The sequence below is a fragment of the Phalacrocorax aristotelis genome, chromosome Z (assembly GCF_949628215.1).
Source record: "Phalacrocorax aristotelis chromosome Z, bGulAri2.1, whole genome shotgun sequence".
Lineage (NCBI taxonomy): Eukaryota > Metazoa > Chordata > Aves > Suliformes > Phalacrocoracidae > Phalacrocorax > Phalacrocorax aristotelis.
Genome location: NC_134311.1, coordinates 51,564,256 through 51,584,953, shown reverse-complemented (window position 1 = coordinate 51,584,953; position 20,698 = coordinate 51,564,256). Strand labels below are relative to the sequence as shown.

The 20,698-nt window shown below is 43.5% G+C and overlaps 1 protein-coding gene across 1 annotated transcript; it reads right to left on the bottom strand.

Annotated features, from left to right (window-relative positions):
* Nucleotides 1-10,005: 10,005 nt before the first annotated feature.
* On the bottom strand, nt 10,006-20,074 carry SPATA6L (spermatogenesis associated 6 like). Its single transcript, XM_075079912.1, is given in 7 exon segments — nt 10,006-10,140; nt 11,228-11,408; nt 12,570-12,641; nt 14,490-14,611; nt 17,744-17,785; nt 18,730-18,778; nt 20,042-20,074. Coding segments are annotated over 6 exon segments (495 nt in total). The 3' UTR covers nt 10,006-10,140; nt 11,228-11,231.
* Nucleotides 20,075-20,698: the final 624 nt, after the last annotated feature.

Here is a 20,698-nt window from a genome sequence, read left to right as displayed (position 1 = left end):
TGGTGTCACATTTGCTAACCACCAGTCACCTGGGACCTCCCCAGTTAATCAGGACTGCTGCTAAATGATGGGAAGTGGCTTAGTGAGAACTTCCACCAGTTCCTTCAGTACTCTTAGTGGATCTCATTTGGTCCCATGGACTTGTGTGTGTCTAGGTGGGGTCGCATGTCGCTAACCATTTCTCCTTGGATTACAGGGGCTCCATTTTGCTCCCCATCCCTGTCTTCCAGCTCAGGGGGCTGGGTACCTGGAGAAAAACCGGTCTTACTACTGAAGACTTGTGGGGGACGAATTTGAAAGTAACTTAGCACTGTTTGACACATCCTTGAACTGAAGCAACACAGCAGTAAAAAACAGAGACAGGAGCGTGGGAACACCAAGGAGGATTTAAGTAAGCAAAAACAAATGAGGTAGCACAAATAGAACAGCCTATTGGAACGTAGCATAAGGCCCGTGCTTAGAGCTAGCTGATGAATAACACACATTTGTTTGTGCACGTGACCGCATGAGGAATGTGTCGAAAAGATATATAAGCAGTGAAAAGCTGACAATAAAGGTCTTCTGCAAAACATCTGTCAGGAGTCTGTGACATTCATCCCTGCAAAGACTGAGGCAAAGAAGGCATAAAGTACCTCAGCCTTTTCCTCATCCTTTGTCACTATGTTTCCTCCCACATCTAGTAAAGGCTGGAGATTCTCCTTAGCCCTCCTGCTGCTGCTAATGTATTTATAGAAGTATTTTTTATTGTCTTTTACGGCAGTAGTCTCGTTAAGTTCTGGCTGGGCTTTGGCCAGCTTCTCATTTTCTCCCTGCATAACTGCGCTACGCCTTTGTAGTCCTCCTCACTTGCCTGCCCCTTTTCCCAAAGCTCATAAACTCTCCTTTTTCTTCTGAGCTCTAGCCAAAGCACTCTGCTCAGCTAGGCCAGCCTTCTTCCCTGCTGGCTTGTCTTTTGGCACATGGGGACAGCCTGCTCTTGCGCCTTTATGGCTTCCTCCCTGAAGAATGTCCAGCTGGACATTCCTGGACTCCTTTGCCCTTTGGGGCTGCCACCCAGGGGACTCTGTCAATCAGCCTCCTAAACAGGCCAAAGTCTGCCCTCTGGATGTCCAAGGTGGCCGTTCAGGTGACAACCCTCCTTCCTTCTCCGAGAATCAAAAACTCTATAATTTCCCTGTCGCTGTGCCTTAGACAGCCCCCAACCATCACGTCCCCCACAAGTCCTTCTCTGTTCACGAACAACAGGTCCAGTGGGGTGGCCTCCCTAGTCGGCTCACTCACCAGCTGCGTCAGGAGATTATCTTCCACACACTCCATGAACGCCCCAGACTGTTTCCTCTCCACTGTCTGGTATTTCCAGCAGATATCTGGCATACTGATATCCCCCACGAGGACAAAGGCTAGCAATCGTGAGGCTTCTTCCAGCTGCTTGTCGAATAATTCATCTGCCTCTTCATCCTGCTTGGGTGGTCTGGAACAGACTCCCACCATGATATCTGTCTTGTTGGCCTTCCCCCTGATTCTGACCATAAATACTCAACCCTATCGTCACCATCATTAGGCTCTAGACAATCCAAACCCTCCCTAACAGACAGAGCTATCCCACTGCCTCTCCTGCTTTGTCTAGCCCTTCCGAAGAGTTTATAGCCACCTATTGCAGCGCTCCAGTTGTGTGAGTCATCCCACCATGTTTCTGTGACGGCAACTATATCATAGTTTTCCTGCTGTACCATGGCTTCCAGCTCCTTCTGTTTGTTGCCCATGCTGCGTGCATTTGTGTAGAGGCACTTCAGCTGGGCTGTCATCCATGTCACCTTAGGGGAACACCTTTTAATTCCTTTGAGGTGTTTCACCGGTGTTCCCCTCTTGGCTCTTATTACCTCAGCAGCCCCTAGCTCATCTCCGTACAACTTCAGCTGTGCTCCTGTGAACCCGGCGCATCTCAGAGACTCAGGCTGAGTGCCCCCGCTAGCACCCCGTCCCTCTAACCTTGGTGTGTCCCTCAGCTTGTTGTGGGCAAGCCTGATATTAACCCCTTCCCCCTCCAAAGTTTAAAGCTCTGTCAATGAGCCCTGCAAGCTCATGAGCAAAGACGCTCTTTCCCCTTTGAGAAAAGTGAATCCCATCAGATGCCAGCAAGCCTGTTGCTGTGTAGGCCATCCCATTATCAAAAAAATCCCAGAAGTGTGGCGATGACACCAGCCACAAAGCTATGCGTTAGTAGGCTGGGTGCATCTGTTCCTTCTAGTGTTGCTGCCCGCAACTGGAAGAGGAGACAGGAGAAAATAACCTGTGCTCCAGAGTCCCTCACTAGCCGGCCGAAGGCCCTGAAGCCTCTGTTGATTGCCCTTGGACTATGTGTTGCAGCTTCATGTCACAAAGACAGGTTTGTAGATAAGGCCGACTACACCAAATTGTCACAAATATAACCTTGTGTATCCTGCCGACTACACGAAATTGTTAGGAATACGATTTGTTACACAGCTTTAGTTAGCAATCTAAGATTTATTAATAGTTTTGAGAGAGATCACAGTGTTAGGCTGTATAATTCTTAACAGCATCAGCCAATTTAAAACAGCAGTTTGATGGAATTTTTTACAATGAACATAGCAACTTAGTTAAAGATTCAAGAATGGCAAGGTTCACTCTATTACTTACACAGAAGAAGTGCACAAAGGAAAATTGAGGTATATTCGGGTTAGAATCATTCAGAGGGTTTGTGTAGGCAGGGAATAAGGAGGACCCTCCCGTTGAGTCATGAGGTTCAGAATAGAGCCCCTTGCTTTCTAAATGTCTTGCAGAGAAAAGTCTAGGTGCAGCTAGGTCCAATTTTGGTCTCAGATTTGGTCAACTGTTTATGTGAATAGGGATAATATATATGTATATGTAGATATATGTGTAGTCAAATTGCACACGCATGTGCACGCGCGCACACACACAGACACACACTCTCCAAAGTTAACCTGTGAGTCAAATTTCCCTTTTCATGAGTTTCATAAACTACTCACTTTTGCGTGCTGGCATTCATCAGGGCACAGCCGGCGAACCTTGTGAAATCAAGCCTTTGAGTCCTCGTGAAACTGTTAGCAGATGATCTTCCAATCCTCACAAAATCTACCCTGAGGGGCGCCTCAGCCCAGGGGGAAAAACAGGGTCACACAGCCCGCTGCAGTCCCGGAGAGCTCAAAGGGTCTTCCTCTTGGATCGCTAGTTATAGGATCGAGGTGCTTGGCTTGGGTCAATATTTTACATTCGGGCCACAATTCTGGTAGGCAAGCCAGGGAGCAGATGGCCCAGGTGGGGACAGAGATTGTCTGGTCGTTATGACCAAGGGAGCAGCAAGATAGGGGTTGTCCTGAGAACTCAGGCTGGTCCTGATGTACCATTCAGGCAGCAGATAGCCCAGGTGCAGACAGAGGCTGCCTGGCGCCCAAGTCATTGTGACTAAGACAACAATACAATAGGGCTCATCGTGGGATCTCAGAATGACCCAGGAGGCTGCACCACCACACTTCATCACCTCCCACATGGAAGAGCAGTAATGGGTAACAGTCTGAGGGCCGTACCAGCCTAGGAAGTTTCCTAGCCACGTCCTTAACCTGGGCCCCAGGGAGGCAGCAGACTTCCCTAGAAGGAGGGTCTGTCTGGCATATTGGATCCTCTGTTCCCCGCAGAAGGGAGTCCCCTACAACCAAAACCCATCTTCTCTTCCTCGTGGAGGGGGTTTTGATACAGGGTGGGGGGGTGGGGGTGGTAGGCCTTTCTGAACCTGGCAACACCATTGGTATAGATGGACTGTTATCCACATCTTCCGCTGACTGGTGTTCCACCTGCAGGGCCCCATACCTGTTACACAGAAGCACCTGGGAAAGTGAGGTGGGCCACTCCTACGTGTTCACGTTCTGCCTCTTCTACCCGGGTATTGCCACCTGTCCATCCCAAACCGTGTTTTCTTTTGTGAACTGTTCATCTCAGCCAAAAAACACAACAAGCCTGTGTGTAGTTTTGGAAAGATGTGTTTGAAATAGGTGGTGATATCAACAGTGGTATGAGGCCTGTTCTCTTATTACTATCAGGAAATTACAAGTACCTCGTCTCACATGGAATTTAAGAGAATCTCTTGCTGATCTCACACTTTGCTTCTCCTTACGGTAAGGTAACGGCAAGGTTACTTCACTGAGCGATTTAGAACTGTCCACCCGAAAAAGAAGAAATAATAGGAAGGTGCACTTCTTAACATACAAAACCTTGGTCTAGTGTAAAGCATTCCCAGCCACCACAGCCAACATAGACTCATTCGCCCTCCCTTTCTTATTCTTTTTTTCTTCCTCCTCAAAAGTGCAGAAGTATGTCGTCCTGGTTTCAGCTGGGATCAAGCTATTGACAAAATGCAAACATGTTTCATAAAATTACGTCCTCTAAAAACACAGTTTGCTCTGCTTTTTAGATTTAATTCCATAACTAGAGACTCCCCAGACAACGTAAAGTTGCAGGACAAATTGTACGGCAAGAAACATACACAAGTTTTAGGAATATAAAAGTGGCATATTATTTCTGGAAGCAAGAACAACTTTTTTACTCTCTGTTTCCTGTGCTGGCCCTCAACTCTCTGCAGTGAAAAACACTCTGAGGCAAGAGACCTTCTTGCAAAAGCTAAGAAATGCTGCTATGAAAGAAGCAGTCAGAATTGTTACTGGGAGAGGCAGGTTCGTTCTTCCTCAGAGAAACACATCCTCGGCTCCCAGTTCCTGTTGACCTGACCCCTGCTCCCACATAGGAAAGAGACTCCTTTTTCCATCTTCCAAGCACTGATTCCATCAATGGACAACCCCATAGTGATAGACCAATAGGCCCAATGGCCAGTCACTACACTTTCTCTGCTTTCCACGCAGAGGCCTGGAAGTGTTCCCCAGTGCCAGATCTGGGCTGGAGCTTTTGTGCGATCTCAGCAAGCCTCACTGCTCACTTCTTTAACATGCGTGGCAGTAAGGTGGCAAAGAACGTGAAGACAAAACTCAGGTTGGCAAGATTCGGACCCTGTTTCTGTTGCTAAATATTGTGTGGGCGTTTCAATAAGGCCCTGGGATCCTACATTACTGGTTAATTCAGAATGGGAACCGTCAATACCGTACGTTAGGTAGGAAGCACTGTAGAAGGAACCTGCCCTGGCCAGCTTGGATGAATCGGGAACCTCTGACTAAGCCTAACCACGAAGACCAAGTACACAGACGGTGTACTGTGATGTGTGCAAGCAGTGATGTGCCACCAGGCTGGAAAATAAAGATGTTGCCTCAGCCTGCAACAGTGACACTGGAAAACCCAAAGCTCAGCTGACGTTAAAACTTGCAAGAGAACAGAAAGGCAACTTGAAGGGATTCTAGTAAGTACATTACGAGGAAAATTAAGGCTAAGGCAAATACGACCCTGCAGCTTCATGGGCAGCGAACCGTGACGAAGGACACAGAAAAGACCAAGGTACTTCTTGAAATCTCTGTCTCACTTTTCACCGGGAAATCCCCTCTCAGGCTCCTGACCCTTTTAGCAGGCTCCAGGGGAGTGAAGATGTACCCACAGCAGAAGAAGACACGGTTAGGGATCACTTAGGCACGCTTGATATGACAAAGTACAGTGGGTCTGGGGGAAAGGTATCTGAGATGGCTCAGGGAGCTGGCCGGTATCATTTGCATGGTAGTTCCCGTTTTCTTTGAAAGGTCACGGCCACCCGGCGGAGAGTCCTGAGAGGAGAAAGCAAATGTCACACCTGTCTTCAAGAAAGGCAAAAAGGAGGATACAGAGGATTACAGACCACTCACCTAACTTCAGTCCCTGGCACGTTTATGGACCAAATGCTCCTGGAAAACTTGTCCAGACATACAAAGGACTAGAAGACATTTAGGATGAGTAAACATGGATCTACCAAGATGAAACTGTGCTCAGTTAACCCAGTCACTCTCTGTGATGGTATTTGTCGATATATGATGGGAAAGCTGTCAGTGGACGTCATTTAGCAAGCCTTTGACACAGCGTGCAATATCCTTATGGCCAAAGTGGTGAGATACGGGTAGTATAAGTGGACCGTAAGGTATGTGGAAAGTTGGTTAGATCACCAGGGTCTGAGAGTTGTTATCCACAGTTCAAAGTCTGATTATTGGCCAGTTTACCTAGAGGCATATCTCGGGGATCGATATATAGCAAATAACGTTCACCATCTTTGTAAATGACCTAGACAATAGGGCAAAGTGCACCCCCCAGCAAGTCGACCGACAGTACCAAGCTGGGAGGAGCATTTGACATGCCAGTGGGCAGCGCTTCTGTTCAAAGAGACCTCAAAAGGCTGCACAAAAGGGCTGTCAGGAATCTACCGGAGTTCAAGAAAGGTAAAAGGAAAGTCATGCCTCTGGGATGGAATAACCCCATATAGAAGCGGAGTGTTAACTGGCTAGAAAGCAGCTTTGTATAGACCTGGGAGGGCTGGTGAACAGGTTGAACCTGAGCCACCAGTATGACCTTTCAGCAAAGAAGGCCAGACACATCCTGGGCTGGTCAAGCGCAGCCAGCAGGTTGAGGAAAGTAGTTCTTTAACTCCGTTCAGCACCAGTAAGGCCATATCCGGAAGGTTTGCTCCAATTTTAGGCTCCCTAGTATACAGCAAATATTGGCGTATGTGATAGGCCAGCAGAATTGCAGCCGGATGGGTCAGGGGGCTGAAGCATGGGACACGCAAAGAAAGGCTAAGAGAACTGGAGAGGCTGGGAAAAGTAGATGAGGGCTTCTTCAAACAACAGGAAGAAGCCAGATATTCACAGGCCCTGTTCCTCACTGGGGACTTGAACCACCCTGATATCTGCTGTAAGGAAAACAGAGCAGGGCTCAAGCAACCTGGGAGATTTCTAAACTGCACTGCTCACCACTTCCTGCCACTGGTGATCAAGGAGCCAACAAGTAAAGGTGCTCTCCTAGACCTGATATTTACAAACTGGGTAGAACTGGTTGTGGCTGTGAAGGTCAGGGGTATCTTTGCCTGCAGTGGCCATGACACACTGGAGTTCAGCATCCTGAGAGGCAGTATCAAGGCGAAAACCAGGACCACAACCCTGGATTTCAGTAGTGGCGTTCATGGAAGGAAGACCAGATTAACGAGAACTTAAAGAAACCAGACATACATAAACTTATGGGGCATAAAGGTTTGCACCCACAACTGCTGAGCAACCTCAGTTACATCACTGCAAGTTTACTCTTGATTGTCTTTGAAAGGTCAGGGCAACTGGGAGAGGTTCCTGAAGACTGGAGGAAAGTAAATGTCACTCCTATCCTCAGGAAGGGCAACAAGAAAGATCCAGGGAACTACAGGCTGGACAGCTTCACTACAATCCCTGGGAAGATAATCACAGCATCACAGAATCACAGAATGGTAGGGATTGGAAGGGACCTCTGGAGATAACCTTGTCCAACCCCCCTGCTTGAGCAGGCACACCCAGAGCAGGGGACACAGGAGTGCATCCAGGCGCGTTTTGAACACCTCCAGCGAAGGAGACTCCACAGCCTCCCTGGGCAGCCTGTTCCACTGCTCTGTCACCCGCACAGTAAAGAAGTTTTTTCTCATGTTTAGCTGGAACTTCCTGGGTTCAACCTTGTGCCCGTTGCCCCTTGTCCTGTCATTGGGCACCACTGAACAGAGTCCAGTCCCATCCTCCTGACGCCCACCCTTAGATATTTATAAGCCTTGATGAGATCCCCCCTCAGTCTTCTCTTCTCCAGGCTGAGCAAGCCCAAGTCTCTCAGCCTTTCCTCATAAGGGAGATGCTCCACCCCCCTGATCATCTTGGTAGCTCTCCGCTGGACTTGCTCAAGCAGTTCCACATCCTTCTTAAACTCGGGGGGCCCAAAACTGGACACAGCACTGCAAATGTGGTCTCAGTAGGGCAGAGTAGAGGGGGAGGATAACCTCCTTTGACTTGCTGGCCACAATCCTTTTTATGGCGCAACGAATCCTGGAAGCTGTTTTTCCAAACATGTGAAGATGCACAAGACAGTAGTCAGAAATAGTCAGCATTGATTTAGGAAGAGGAAGCCATGCTTAACCAACCCAATAACTTTCTACAATGAGATGACTTGCTTGGTGCATGAGGCAAGAACAGTGGATGTTGTTTACCTTGACTTCAGTAAGGCTTTTGACTCTGGCTCCTGTAACATCCCCTCAGAAAAGCTGACAAAGTACAGGTTAGATAAGCGCACAGAGGGGTGGATTAAAATAGCCTTAACAGCCAGGTCCAGGGGGTTGTGATCACTGGCTTAGTGGAAAGTTGTTAGTGGTGTATCCCCGGGGTCAATACTGAGGCCAATACTGTTTAACATCTTCACCAATGACTCAGAGTGCGCCCTCAGTGAGTACACAGACAGTACAAAACCAGGAGGAGTAGCTGATTCATAAGATGGTTGTACTGCCATTCAGAGGGACTCAGACAAACAAAAGGGTTTCTGAGAGAAATCTCATGAAGGGTAACAAGGATGAGTGCAGTCCTGCATTTGGGAAGGAATAACCCCAGGCACTAGTACCTGCTGTGGACTGGCTGGCTGGAGATCAGCTCCGCAGAGACGGACCTGAGGGTCCTCGTGAACAACAAGCATGTGGAGGGAGGTGATCTTTCCGCTCTGCTCAACAGTGGTAAAGCCATAGCTGGAGTACTGTGTCCAGTTCTGGGCTCCCCAGTACAAGAAAGAGATGGACTTACTGGACCAAGTCCAGCGAAGGGCTACAAAGGTGATTAGGGGATGGAATGTCTTTCACATGAGGAAAGGCTGAAAGAGCTGGGACTGTTCAGCCTGGAAAAGAGAAGGCTTAGGGGGGGATCTTATTGCTGTGTATAAATACCTGATGAGTGGGAATGCAGGGTACAGAGCCAGGCTCTTTGCAGTGGTACCCAGAGACAAGACAAGAGGCAACGGGCACAAATTTAAAAACATGAAATTCCGTCTTGTCACCAAAATTGGGAATAAACCTCGTAACACCAATGTAGTGTTAAAAGGCAGGCATTCTTTATTTATGGCGCCGGATGCACGGGCGATCGCTCCTCCTAACGTGCACCCCGTCAGATCTCATTGTGCCGGTTAAGTACATGCTCTATATACATATTCATTAGTTTCCCGCTAAAAGATACATATATTCATCATATGCAAATGTCATTTGCGCATGCCTGTTGGTGTGTCTGGGTGGTCGTCAGGGGTCTCTGGATGAAGGGTATACTCCAGTTAACCCTTGCTTTTGCACAAACTCAGTTCTGAGATTACGTACGTCCCGTCCTTGAGGGATGGTCAGTTCTGGTTTAGTGTTTGCTCTGCAGTTCCTTATCTTTATGGTTCTGTACATCTGCTTTTCTTAAGGTCAAATGTCGTCGTAACTTTGTTTAGGCACTTCTTACCTTGAAGCTTTTCTGACTCCCCCAAAGCAACAAGTTTTAGTCGTCATGCGGGCTGTTCCTGTTAAGGCTACTTCATTATCCTGGCTAAGTTCTGGCTCCGGGCCCCAGCATTTGTCGAGCTACACTAGATTGCATTAGTAACACCCAACCATTTATTCCCTGAATCACTGCTACCTAAAAATGAGGCTTTAGTCCTTAAAACAGAGGTTTGGACCCTAAAAGTGAGGGTTTGGGATCTAAAAATTAGGCTCTGAGCCTTAAAAGAGGGGTTCTGTCAGAAACACATTGTCTATTGTTTCATTCGCATCAATGATTAACTAATGACTAAAATACAGATCAAAGAATACACTGATTGTCCCCAGACTTGATGTCCAGTTGGACAGGGTTGTACAAGGAGTATAGCAGCATCCATGGCTGGTTAACTTTATCACCCCGGTTACAATCTGAACACAAGAAAACACTGTTCTCCTGGGAGGCTGGTCAAATACACTGCTCAGGGATGTGGAGGGGTCTCCATCCACGGAGATAATCAACACCAAACTTGACATGGTCCTGGGCAACGTGTTCCAGCTGACCCTGCTTGACAGGGGGGTTGGGTCAGACGGTTTCATGAGGTTTTTCCTGACCAAAACAATTCTGCAATTCTGAGACTGTGTTGTTGGCTATGATTATCTAATGCAAGGATGTAGAGAAGACTGAGCAAGGCTCTTTCCAGAGATACCTAGTGCAAGGACAAGAATAAATGGCATAAGTTTCAATTGGATACAAGGACAACTTTTTTGACCATGAGGGTGGTCAGGCCAGAGAGGCCACGAGTTCTCTGTCATTGGAAATACTCAAAACTCAACGGTACAAGGCATTAAATAGCCTAATCTAAAATTGGACTTGCTTTAAGCGGCATTTGGACTAGGTGACCTCCAGAGGTCCATCTCAAGCTGAACAATTTCATGATTCCCATGCAAAGCTGAATTTAAAGAATGTAACCTGTTACAGATTAACTTATTTGTGGAAACACTTAAAATACACATGACACTTAAATATAGGGCTGTTAAAATACACGCACACTGGGACAGGAGTGTGGAATACAAGACCAGGACCTAGGCAAACCTAAGTTACCCTTGGCGGGTATCACTTTAGCCTGGAAGTACTGATCACCTGAGAAACACTGTTTCCTTCTCTCTGAACCGGGCAAATAGGCAGAATAACACTGTCCTATTACTTGTTAGTGCTTTGAAGCATTCACATGGAACAGCCTACTGGCTAAACGCAACGGTTTATTGATGAAACCCCAGAAACACTTTCCACTAACTTCAGTGACTAACAAAAGACTTTGATGGATCTAAGTAGAACCACAGGGACTGACAATCACTGCCATGTCATCAGATACCTCGGTTTACTGGCCTGCCAGTACGTAAAACCAGTCCCAGAGATTTCAGAAGGAAGATCTCAAAAATATGAAATAAACTGCCCAAGGATTCCTTACCAAGTACCAGAATGTACAGATTGGTTTATGTCCAAAAGAAAAGGGGAGGATTAAAAGTTATTGTATTTTTATAATATCTAAATATGTCTTTGAATTCTTTGTTTGTAATATCTCTTCCTTTCCTCAACATTGTTAACTGACTGACCTGATTTCCACCAGCTACCAGTGAGTTTGACAGGCCACTTACATACTGAATTAAAAAAAATTTCTGTTTATATTTTCAAATTTGTTGCTAAATTTCTTCAGTCTTCTGCTGATCTAGTAGTTCAAGACTTGTAGGGATAGACAAAGATGATGAAATTAATACTAACAAAAAAATATTCACCTTCTTAATGCAGTACAGAAATTTTAGGATTCACATGTCTGACTACAAATGGTGGTGTGTTCCCATTTTCTGATTTTCACTCAGCAGACCCAAGGCTCAGTCTTGACGGTTGCTGCTGATTTTCTCTGCAGAGTTCACAGAAGTGGTCTCTAGTGTTCGGAGAAGGAGCCTGTGACTTTATCTAGCCTTTATCTAGCCTTCTCTAGCTTTTATCCCTTTTCACTGATGTTAGTGATTGTGTTAGTGATCGGTTCCGTTGTTCTGGTGATGCAGATGCAGGTCTTTGATTGCATGATTCCTTGGCCCTGGCAGAGAAATTCACTGTTGTACAATTACCTAAGTAAAGACAGATAGAAGCCACTAGCAACTCCCTGCAAAGACTACTAAGCTCTAAGCAGAAATTAGTCCAGTAGGAATTGACCGTATGATAGCAGAATTTGGATAGTCAGCATGGGCTTATATATCCCATCTCCTTCCACTTTATCTCAGTTTTATAACCTCTCATCTTGCGCTAAATGCTGAAAGATTGTTCCCTGGCTGCCACAGAGTTCAGCGAAAAATGAAGTACTTCAGAAAAGCACTTGTGAGCTTAGAAAATGCAGAACTTTGGTTAAAATCTTGAAATCCTGACTTCTGTGGAAGCTTATTCAAGTAAACCCTCTAAGTATCTCAGGTCAAGAGAGAATTTATGGGGGCCAAATTCAGCAGCTGCTACTAAAACAAAAGTACTTTATCTATCATCAGTATTTTGTTCCAGCAGAGAGGACAGAATTTTGTCCCCACAGGATATTATCTAATAGATAACCTATCAGATATATAGTCACTGTACACAGGTAGCAATTTCTCAGAGGAGGACTAACTTCTTGTAATTCAGTCTGGATAAGAGGATGCAATGATAGAGGAAACACGAATTCACTAAGCAAAAGCATGCAAAGAGAAACACTTGTAAAACCTAGATATAAACCACTGTCAGCAAAACACAGGAGGCAGTGAAATGCCATCAGATCAAGAGGTTATTATCTGCTCAAATCTTACCTTCAATAGAAAGCAATGCAAGGACCATTTGGTTTTGTGGGCTTTTCCTGGAACAAAGTGCTGAATAACTAGCAAATGAGAGCACCTGGGATAGCAGGGAAGAAACTGAGAAATGGATGGCTTTGGTTCAGTCAGTCAGATTTGCTGTTGTTACAATGAAATCTAGGACCCCTAGCATGGCCTTAAATCTTACCTACCATTGCTGCCTAAGGTATCTAGATACAAAGGAAACAGTAAAACCAGACTCAGTCAAATGTTATAGAATTGTAACCAGGTCTGCATCCTTACCGTCAATACTTACCTAATTCTTTCTTCTGTACTGAAGTGGAAGCTCTGTAATGGTTGTTCTTGTGGAAAACTCTGGTTTTGGTGCTATTCCCTTAAAAATAACAGTTAAGGGGAAAGGATTAAAAACATAATCACTGCATATTCATCCCCCTTACAATCAGAACACTTCAAGTCCTTCATTACAACTGGAGAATCAAAAGTGACTGAAAGAGGCACCACAGCTAAAAAAGGCTTGTGGCAAACCCACCAGCAAAAAACAATTGTAACGCAATTTTCTGATGAAAAGCAGTAATTTGATTTTATTCTGCTCTTTTAATAGGTATGAACCATGCAAGAACAGAAACATGATGCATAAGGTCAGCAAGATCAAAACACATGCTTGAGGTAGTAGCACTGCCCCAGAGCATTTCCTCATAAAGCAAATATTGTGAAGAAAGGTGAGAAGAATCCTTTGAACTACAGAGAAGATATACAGCTCTTTATTGTTTGATTAGCAGCTCCACCTGCACACAGTCTTCCTGGAGAATCAGGGTGGCCCAAAGGACACTGAAAAAGGAATTCTGGTTTGCCTTTCAAGGCAGGTAATGCCATGTCAAATACCATAAAAGACACTAATGATCTCTAACAAAAACAAACAAACAACAAAACAATCTGTTCGCTTGCCTTCAACTTTGACTTGTGCATTTCTAGAAGTTCCCCTTTCTTCTATAGGATTGACAGAGAAATCACAGTACAGTACCTTCAAATTGTATTTGGCTCTACCCTCATGCAAAGAACAGAAAACAAAGTAATGAAGAAGTAAAGAAATGAACTCTTCATCTGAAGGGGAAGAAGGTGATGACATATTGGTAAAGGAATAGGTGATTTGAGGACATCACCTGACTGCCCCAGATCCAGCCAGAGAAATCAGGTGATGCTGCCATTTCTGTGGCTGGATCTAAGCTAGTCTGAGGGTACCCCCAAATTACCTACTCCTTTACCAATATATCATCACCTTCTTTGACTTCAGCTCATTCTTAAAGTCCAAGTAAAAGAATCACACAATGTAACATTTGGTTAACCAGAGCATATATTTTTAAATTTCTGTTCTAAATGTATATAAAGTATTCTTTTATAAGGCAGAACTTTCTAACAGTTTTTCTTAAGTCTAGTATTTTCTATACCTGCAATTTATGCACAAACCCCCAGATTTTAATGTGAAATAAAGGCATTCCTAGTTTGTAGAGTAATTACAAGAATTCTCTGAATCAATCAATGCAAAATTGAGTCTCTATAGAAAGGATGCTCCTTTCTGTTCAAAGCTATTCTAAGCTGCAATGGACTCAGATTCATAAAATTCAAGTTGGGTTTTTTTCTTCTGTTGCATAATCCAATCCATAATGCAGTGAGAGGGATGAAGACGTAATCATTTGAGGCTGCTATTGCTGTTTCAGAAAACAATGAACCCTAGGAATAATGGGGACTGGAAGAATTTACAAAGATATGAATATGAAAGACCCCCAAGAGGTGAGTCAGAACAAGCAGAGTGAAAAAAAACAAGGCCTGCACATGAGAGAAAGAAAATGGACATAAAACTGGCGACCTCAAAGGCAACTGGCACAAAGAAACTTGAAAATCTTTTAAGCACCTGGCCCTTTTACATAATCTGTGGATGGAGGTACATAACTGAACATAAAATTTTGCTATTAGGGCTTCTAACGTGCCTATGCAGAGAGATTATTCTTACTGTCTGTGACTAAAAGATTTAATTGTTAGGCTAGCACATACCCGCTACATTCTGCGAGGTAATTCCATATTCAAAAGAGTGCATGAGCATGCTCCTCTGCTCAAGCAGACCAAAAGGATAGTTAAATTCCAGTCCTCACGAAGTTGCTACTAAATAGGTGAATTTGTTCCTTCTTCCGACACATATGATAAGTACCAGTTTCAAGCAACTTACTGGGAAATGAGAAGTTTTCATCAGTAATTCTCTATCCACACCAGGATATGCAGGAGTCAGCTTGTGCTCTGGGAACAGGAAGTCTTGTGTATTCTCTCCATAAAATGCAAGATCATCCCCTACTGAAAGAACAACAGCACACCCACAGAAAAATAGCTGTCCAGGTGGACATGGAATTTCCATTAATAGAAGTGCAATGAAAACTCAGTAAATTATGAATACCCTTGATAGAATGCTGCCCCTCTCATGCATAAAGATGCTGTCAGTAATAAGTGGTGGCTGGAACATTAGTGGGTCAAGGAAGAGTGGTACAGGAATGGCACATGCTTGGCATGAATTAGAATTACTTGACTTCAGAAATGTTTAAGACAGCAGTTCCTTTTCAGTATGCTGTCTTCCTCTGTGTCACAGAACCTTTCAGTTCACATTCTTGAGGGCCGCAGCAAACAAAACCACAGAAAAACAGCAAACCCAAACCATTCAGTCCTGTATTTTTGTACAAGAAATAACGCAGCAACGTCAGAATTTTTTTACCTGCTTTACTAGGAGAATAACTGCTTCTCCAGCGAATGGCTTATTCACTTTATCTCCAGTGCTCTGACTATGCTGCACCTGATTACTTTGTCTTCTGAACATGAAATAAAGAGGACAAAATGGAGGGAAACCATTTATGTTTTTATTAGTTTTGAAAGATTTGGCTTAGCAGAGCAGCACTGGTGTTTGATGCTGTCATCAACTTTCCAACCGTCACAAGTGTCCTGAAATATTTTCGGGATGGAGATGACTTGAAGGCAGCCTGCCTAGTTACAGTGTAGATAATGTCCAAAGCTGTTACAGAGAATGTATATGGGTGATGTATAATACACGTTTTATGAAGTATGTATAATGCATGTGTTTATACACAGCTGCTAAATCTTGGATTTCTCATTACTTTCAGTATGACCAGGAGTCACCTCATGGGCAAAAAGTAATTTCTAATCAGCTGCCTTCAAGAATAAAATAAAAAAGGTTGATAGGAGATTACAACATTCAAATGTTTGTTCAGCAAACCTGTCATCATAAAATGGTGTTGAAAGACAGTCACCGTGACTTTTGAAATGTACTGCCTCCAGAGAGACAGCATCTAGTAAACAACCATCATGTAATTTGGCCATCCAACCACACAGCATGAGACCAGTGTCCTGCTTACTGAAGGTGTAAGTACTTACATATAACAAGTGAAAAGCAGGTGCGGATCCCTCAGAGACGAGGCACAACAATCAGCAAATGAAAGCTTTGGCTTTAATGGAACCGTGGCATTACCTTGGTGGGAGCCCTGGTACACCAATGCTAATCAAAGGGGGACCTGATGCAGTGGAACCCTGCTTGGGAGTGAAGCACAAAAGAAAACACCACAGGGGTGGATAATAAAACTTGCACTGATTAACATAAATATATGCAATGCCCTGTTTTGCTCACTAGCGGACTTGCAGATGCAATGCAGGTGCTGTCCAAATTCCAAGATCTGAAGCTGGCCGTCCCATTGCCATCTGTGCAAAGGTGGGTGCAAATGAGGGGGGAAGTGAAGTATCCTGAGTTGCCACCAGAACGAGATAAAACATGCTTGGGACTCGGCATATTTGGATGGGAAAAAGCAAACTGTCACAGGTTACCATGAGAACGAGATAAGATGTGCTTGGGACTCTACATACTCGTATGGGGGAGGTGAACTATCCTGGGTTACCATAACAAAGTCTTCTCATGTCCTACACCACACTTGTCTCTAGTTCTTCTCTTCCATCAGAACCCTATTAACTGTGCTCCGAGTGAATGGAGAAGGCCAGCACTGCTCTGTATAGGTAGCACAGCCAGAGACAGAATATACTTTCATAAGCTTCTACCACAGGAGGCAAGCTATAAGGTACACTGTCAAGTACCTGGCTTAGAAACTACAGCAAGGGTTTTGACTTCCTGAAATGAGACACTAAGCTGCCAACAGTGGATACGATGCTATAAGAGCTGCTACTGCCTTGACTTGGATTGGTTCTGTGTCTTCACAGGGGCAAGGACACAGGCTTACTTCTAATCAGACTTAAAAAAAATGCTGCATTTTGGTGATTTCTAGACAAAACAATGGCACAAGGAAGAAAATTTTCAGAAAAAGTTAATAATGAGAGTAACATTTTTGATCCTATTCAAAGCTTCATCTTTTCTAGTCACACTGTTGTAAGAGCTGGCTTTCTAATGGATACAAGCTTTGCAATCACCAGGAAAAACTTTTTTGTGAGGTTTCGACACTACAGAAAGAAAGCAAATAGTTTTGCCACATGAGGTCTGGCTTCTGATGTAGTAAGGACAAAGGCAGACACTGGTTCCTCTCATGAGAAATATACTCAGTTCTTCTGAATATTTTTTTTAATTTAGGAAGTTGAAAGAGGACAACAAATCCCACTATACAAAAAGTAAGAAAATCTCTAAGCCGCATATTTTTGCAGCGCCAAAGAAAAAACAAAGAAAAAAACCCTGAAGTTTGAGTCATGAAAGACCTGTAGGTACTATACAGAATAAAGAACAGGTGTTCTAAAGGGCTGGAATACGCTAGTTCTTTTTAGCCAGAATATGCTGAGGAAACTATTAAATCCTTTAGCACTTTTTAAAAGTCTCATCCCTTTTAGAGTTATCACTGAACAGTCTTTTCTGTCCTAACATGCACAGAGAAAATCTACTATGCTTAGGGTACAAACAAGCATTATATACTAGACCTAGCTACATAACAGCATGATACCCACAAAACTGGCATGAGCGTAATCATATAAGAATATAAGCACCATGGGCTAACATAGAAAATACTTTTTTTTTTGTCCTTATTTAGGCTTTTATGTAGAGTTAGTAACAGATTCTTTCACTGGAGTCTTTGCATCTCCTTTTTCCATTATCACTGAATGTTTTTGAACCTGGAGTGGCACCACAGACAACCCTTTATTTTATCAGCAAAAAGCAAAGAAGAAAGGGAAAGATGAATATCTGAAGCAAAGCATTTTGAAAAATAAATACAAAGTGTGCAAGCAATATTTATTACACGCAGAACATAAAGGACATTTTGAATTTGCCATAATAGAAAAATAAACAATTTTAACAAATTGCCTGCAGTTTAGGAATATATACACATGCTCCATAATCAGTGACCTTAACAACAGCAATCATCTGCCACCCAGTGATACCCTTTCCAGTCTCAAATTATCTAGCATGTGGAAAAATATTTACTTGCATATTACCTGAAGACACAAGCTGAGTTAATTCAAACTTTGTTACATTACCTGGAAGATGAAAAATAAACTATAGCAGTGTGGCTGAATAATTAGAAGAGATCTACTGTTTACTCCTGGGACACTAATCAAAAACTAACCTTACAGGAAGGGGTGGAGGAAGGACAGCAAAGGAAACAGAAGAGCAGACAAAAGGTAGAGGAGAAAGAAGATAGATGCAGAGCTAGTCCATTAAAACTGAAAATATTTTACTTTGGTTCCTGGAATATTTATTATAATATTATTAATATTGGAATAGAAACACAGAGAAAAGAAATATCAGCACAAGGTAACTCTCTGTGATTGAAACCTGATGGATTTATAGGACAATAGGACAGTCAGTGGCTTTTAGCTAACTTTACAGGAGTGGCTTGCTCCAGAAGGACAAAAGCCTGAGACCCAGCAAGGACAAAGGAATGCTAACTGAATTAAAGCTAAGGGATGCAAACTTTTTAAATTAATACAACACCTGCCTCTCTAGGTATGACTGGAAAAGTCTGGCCAAAGATTACTTGCAATGGTGAAACAGAATGTAGACAGGCCATTGTTATAAATAATTTTTTTCTCTCCCCCTGCCCCCCTACAAACCGTAAGTAAGATTTTGGCTTTTAAAAGACTGCCTAGTCATTAAATTAATGACATCACAGTCTTCAAAATAAAGAATTGCTGATGGAAAAAATAAAAACAAGACCTGTCAGGTTAGCCTGGTGTTACACTAAGTGTCAGAACACAGCCTAGCCTAAGAACAGAAAAATCATGCCATTGACTTGAGGGGAGGTAGTAGAGGCTGACAATCAAACAGCTCAATTCAGACCAACGTATAAGGGTAGCAATGTGTACCAGATCACGTACTTTAGAGAGACAGTCAAACAAGCAGACAGTCTATGTGAATACATGGACCTACTTAATCATTTTTAGTTATTCAACTATTCAAGCACTTGAAAAATCATACTTACTTTTGAGCATTTCAGTTACTGCAGCAGGATCTACGGCACTTTCAAACACCTTCAGGAAAACAGTAAGAAGTAAACAGATTCATTGTAATACCAACTAATTTGACAATCTAGCATGCAGAAGAACAATTTAATACCTATACAAAATAATTCCCCTATTCTTTGTCAAGCTTCCATTAAGCAAAATCAAGCTTAACTAACACTATATATCTATGTTTGTCATTTACATTTTTAAAGTTATGTGATATCTTGGAAAAAATGCTGAAAAGCTGAAATTGCATATTGTCGTGGTTTAGCCCCAGTCAGCAAGCAAACACCACGCAGCCGCTCGCTCGCTCCCCCTTGGTGGGACGGGGGACAGAATCAGAAGAATGAAAGTGAGGCAGCTCATGGTTTGAGATAAAGACAGTTTAACAGGTAAAGCAAAAGCTGTGCGAGGAAGCAAAGCAAAACAAGGAATTCATTCACTGCTTCCCATGGGCAGGCGGGTGCTCAGCCATCTCCAGGAAAGCAGGGCTCCATCACGCGTAATGGTTACTTGGGAAGACAAACACCATCACTCCCAATGTCCCCCCTTTCTTCTTCTTCCCCCAGCTCTATATGTTGAGCATGATGTCGTATGGTATGGAATATCCCTTTGGTCAGTTTGGGTCAGCTGTCCCGCTGTGCCCCCTCCCAGCTCCTTGTGCAGCCGGCACAGCACGGGGAGCTGAAGAAGTCCTCGGCCAGTGTAAGTGCTACTTAGGAACAACTAAAACATCTCCGCATTATCACTGCTGTTTCCAGCAAAACTCCAAAACATAGCCCCGTACTAGCTACTACGAGAAATTTAACTCTATCCCAGCTGAAACCAGGACACATATTCATCCCTGTCTCCATCAATTTCAGAACAGTCTGTATTTTGTAGGAAAAAATACAATGTTTACACAATTCTATGAACTGTAGAACAGCAGAACTACAAGTACAATTAGGAAATTTATGTTTGGAAAACACCTGAATTCTTGGCCAATGCTATAGGACACATCTCAAAAGAAAAAAGTAAAAGCTCTAACTGGGGATTATAGACAAATGAAAGGGTGTGAGGAAGTTTTCTTCTACGTTTCTATGTATTCTGTAAAGATTGCCTGAATATCTTAAAAAAGTAAAATGAATTAAGATATCATCTACAAAATGTCTTTTAAGAAACAAATTCAAATGCATTTGTCTGTGTTTTGCTCTTCTCTATTCTACTACAATGAATTATGTCCTACTCAAAGATACTCGTCTCATGCCTTGGAGTGAAATTCTGACCCTTTTGAAGTAGTGGGAGCTTTACCACTGATTTTGCTTGGGCATTCATGCTAGACATTCTACCTATGTGAAGAAGCTTCCCTCAGCTACATCCCACTTATTTTATCAATATTTCCTGCTTTTTTGTTTCTCTCAAACATGCCAACATCCTTCTTCAAACGATACCAGTGTTTTCAGACAATATTTTAGCAATAGTCCTTTTTTTGAGAGGGCTGTGCAAAGTCATGTTTTCCCTGAGAAAACGTGTTGCTTCATGCTAGTCAATACCTACTAATGAAGGCCACAGGCACAAAAACATGTTACTGTGAGGTAAGACAAAAGACGAACTTATCTGACAACATCTACTTCATAATAATTACTTTGAAGCTCCTCTTATGATGAGGTAAATGTACAAGAAACCATTCTTCTATAGAAATGGGTTATAGCACTTCTGGTCAGAACGTGGCCATGGGCTTTTATTGCAGAGGGACTGAAGAGTCATGTGTTCAGAGCTGTGTCCACCTTGAGATACCCTGAAGGCCTTAATGAAAATTATACTTCGTAGCTTTCAGGTGTATTAACTATGTAGCTCTCACTTGTTCTCACAAGCTCTGTCTTGTGTCATTAATAACCACTGTGGAGGGGAAAGGGAAAGTAATCGTGTTCCTCAAGGAAAGGCCTCTTGTGGGCCAGATGCTAAGAA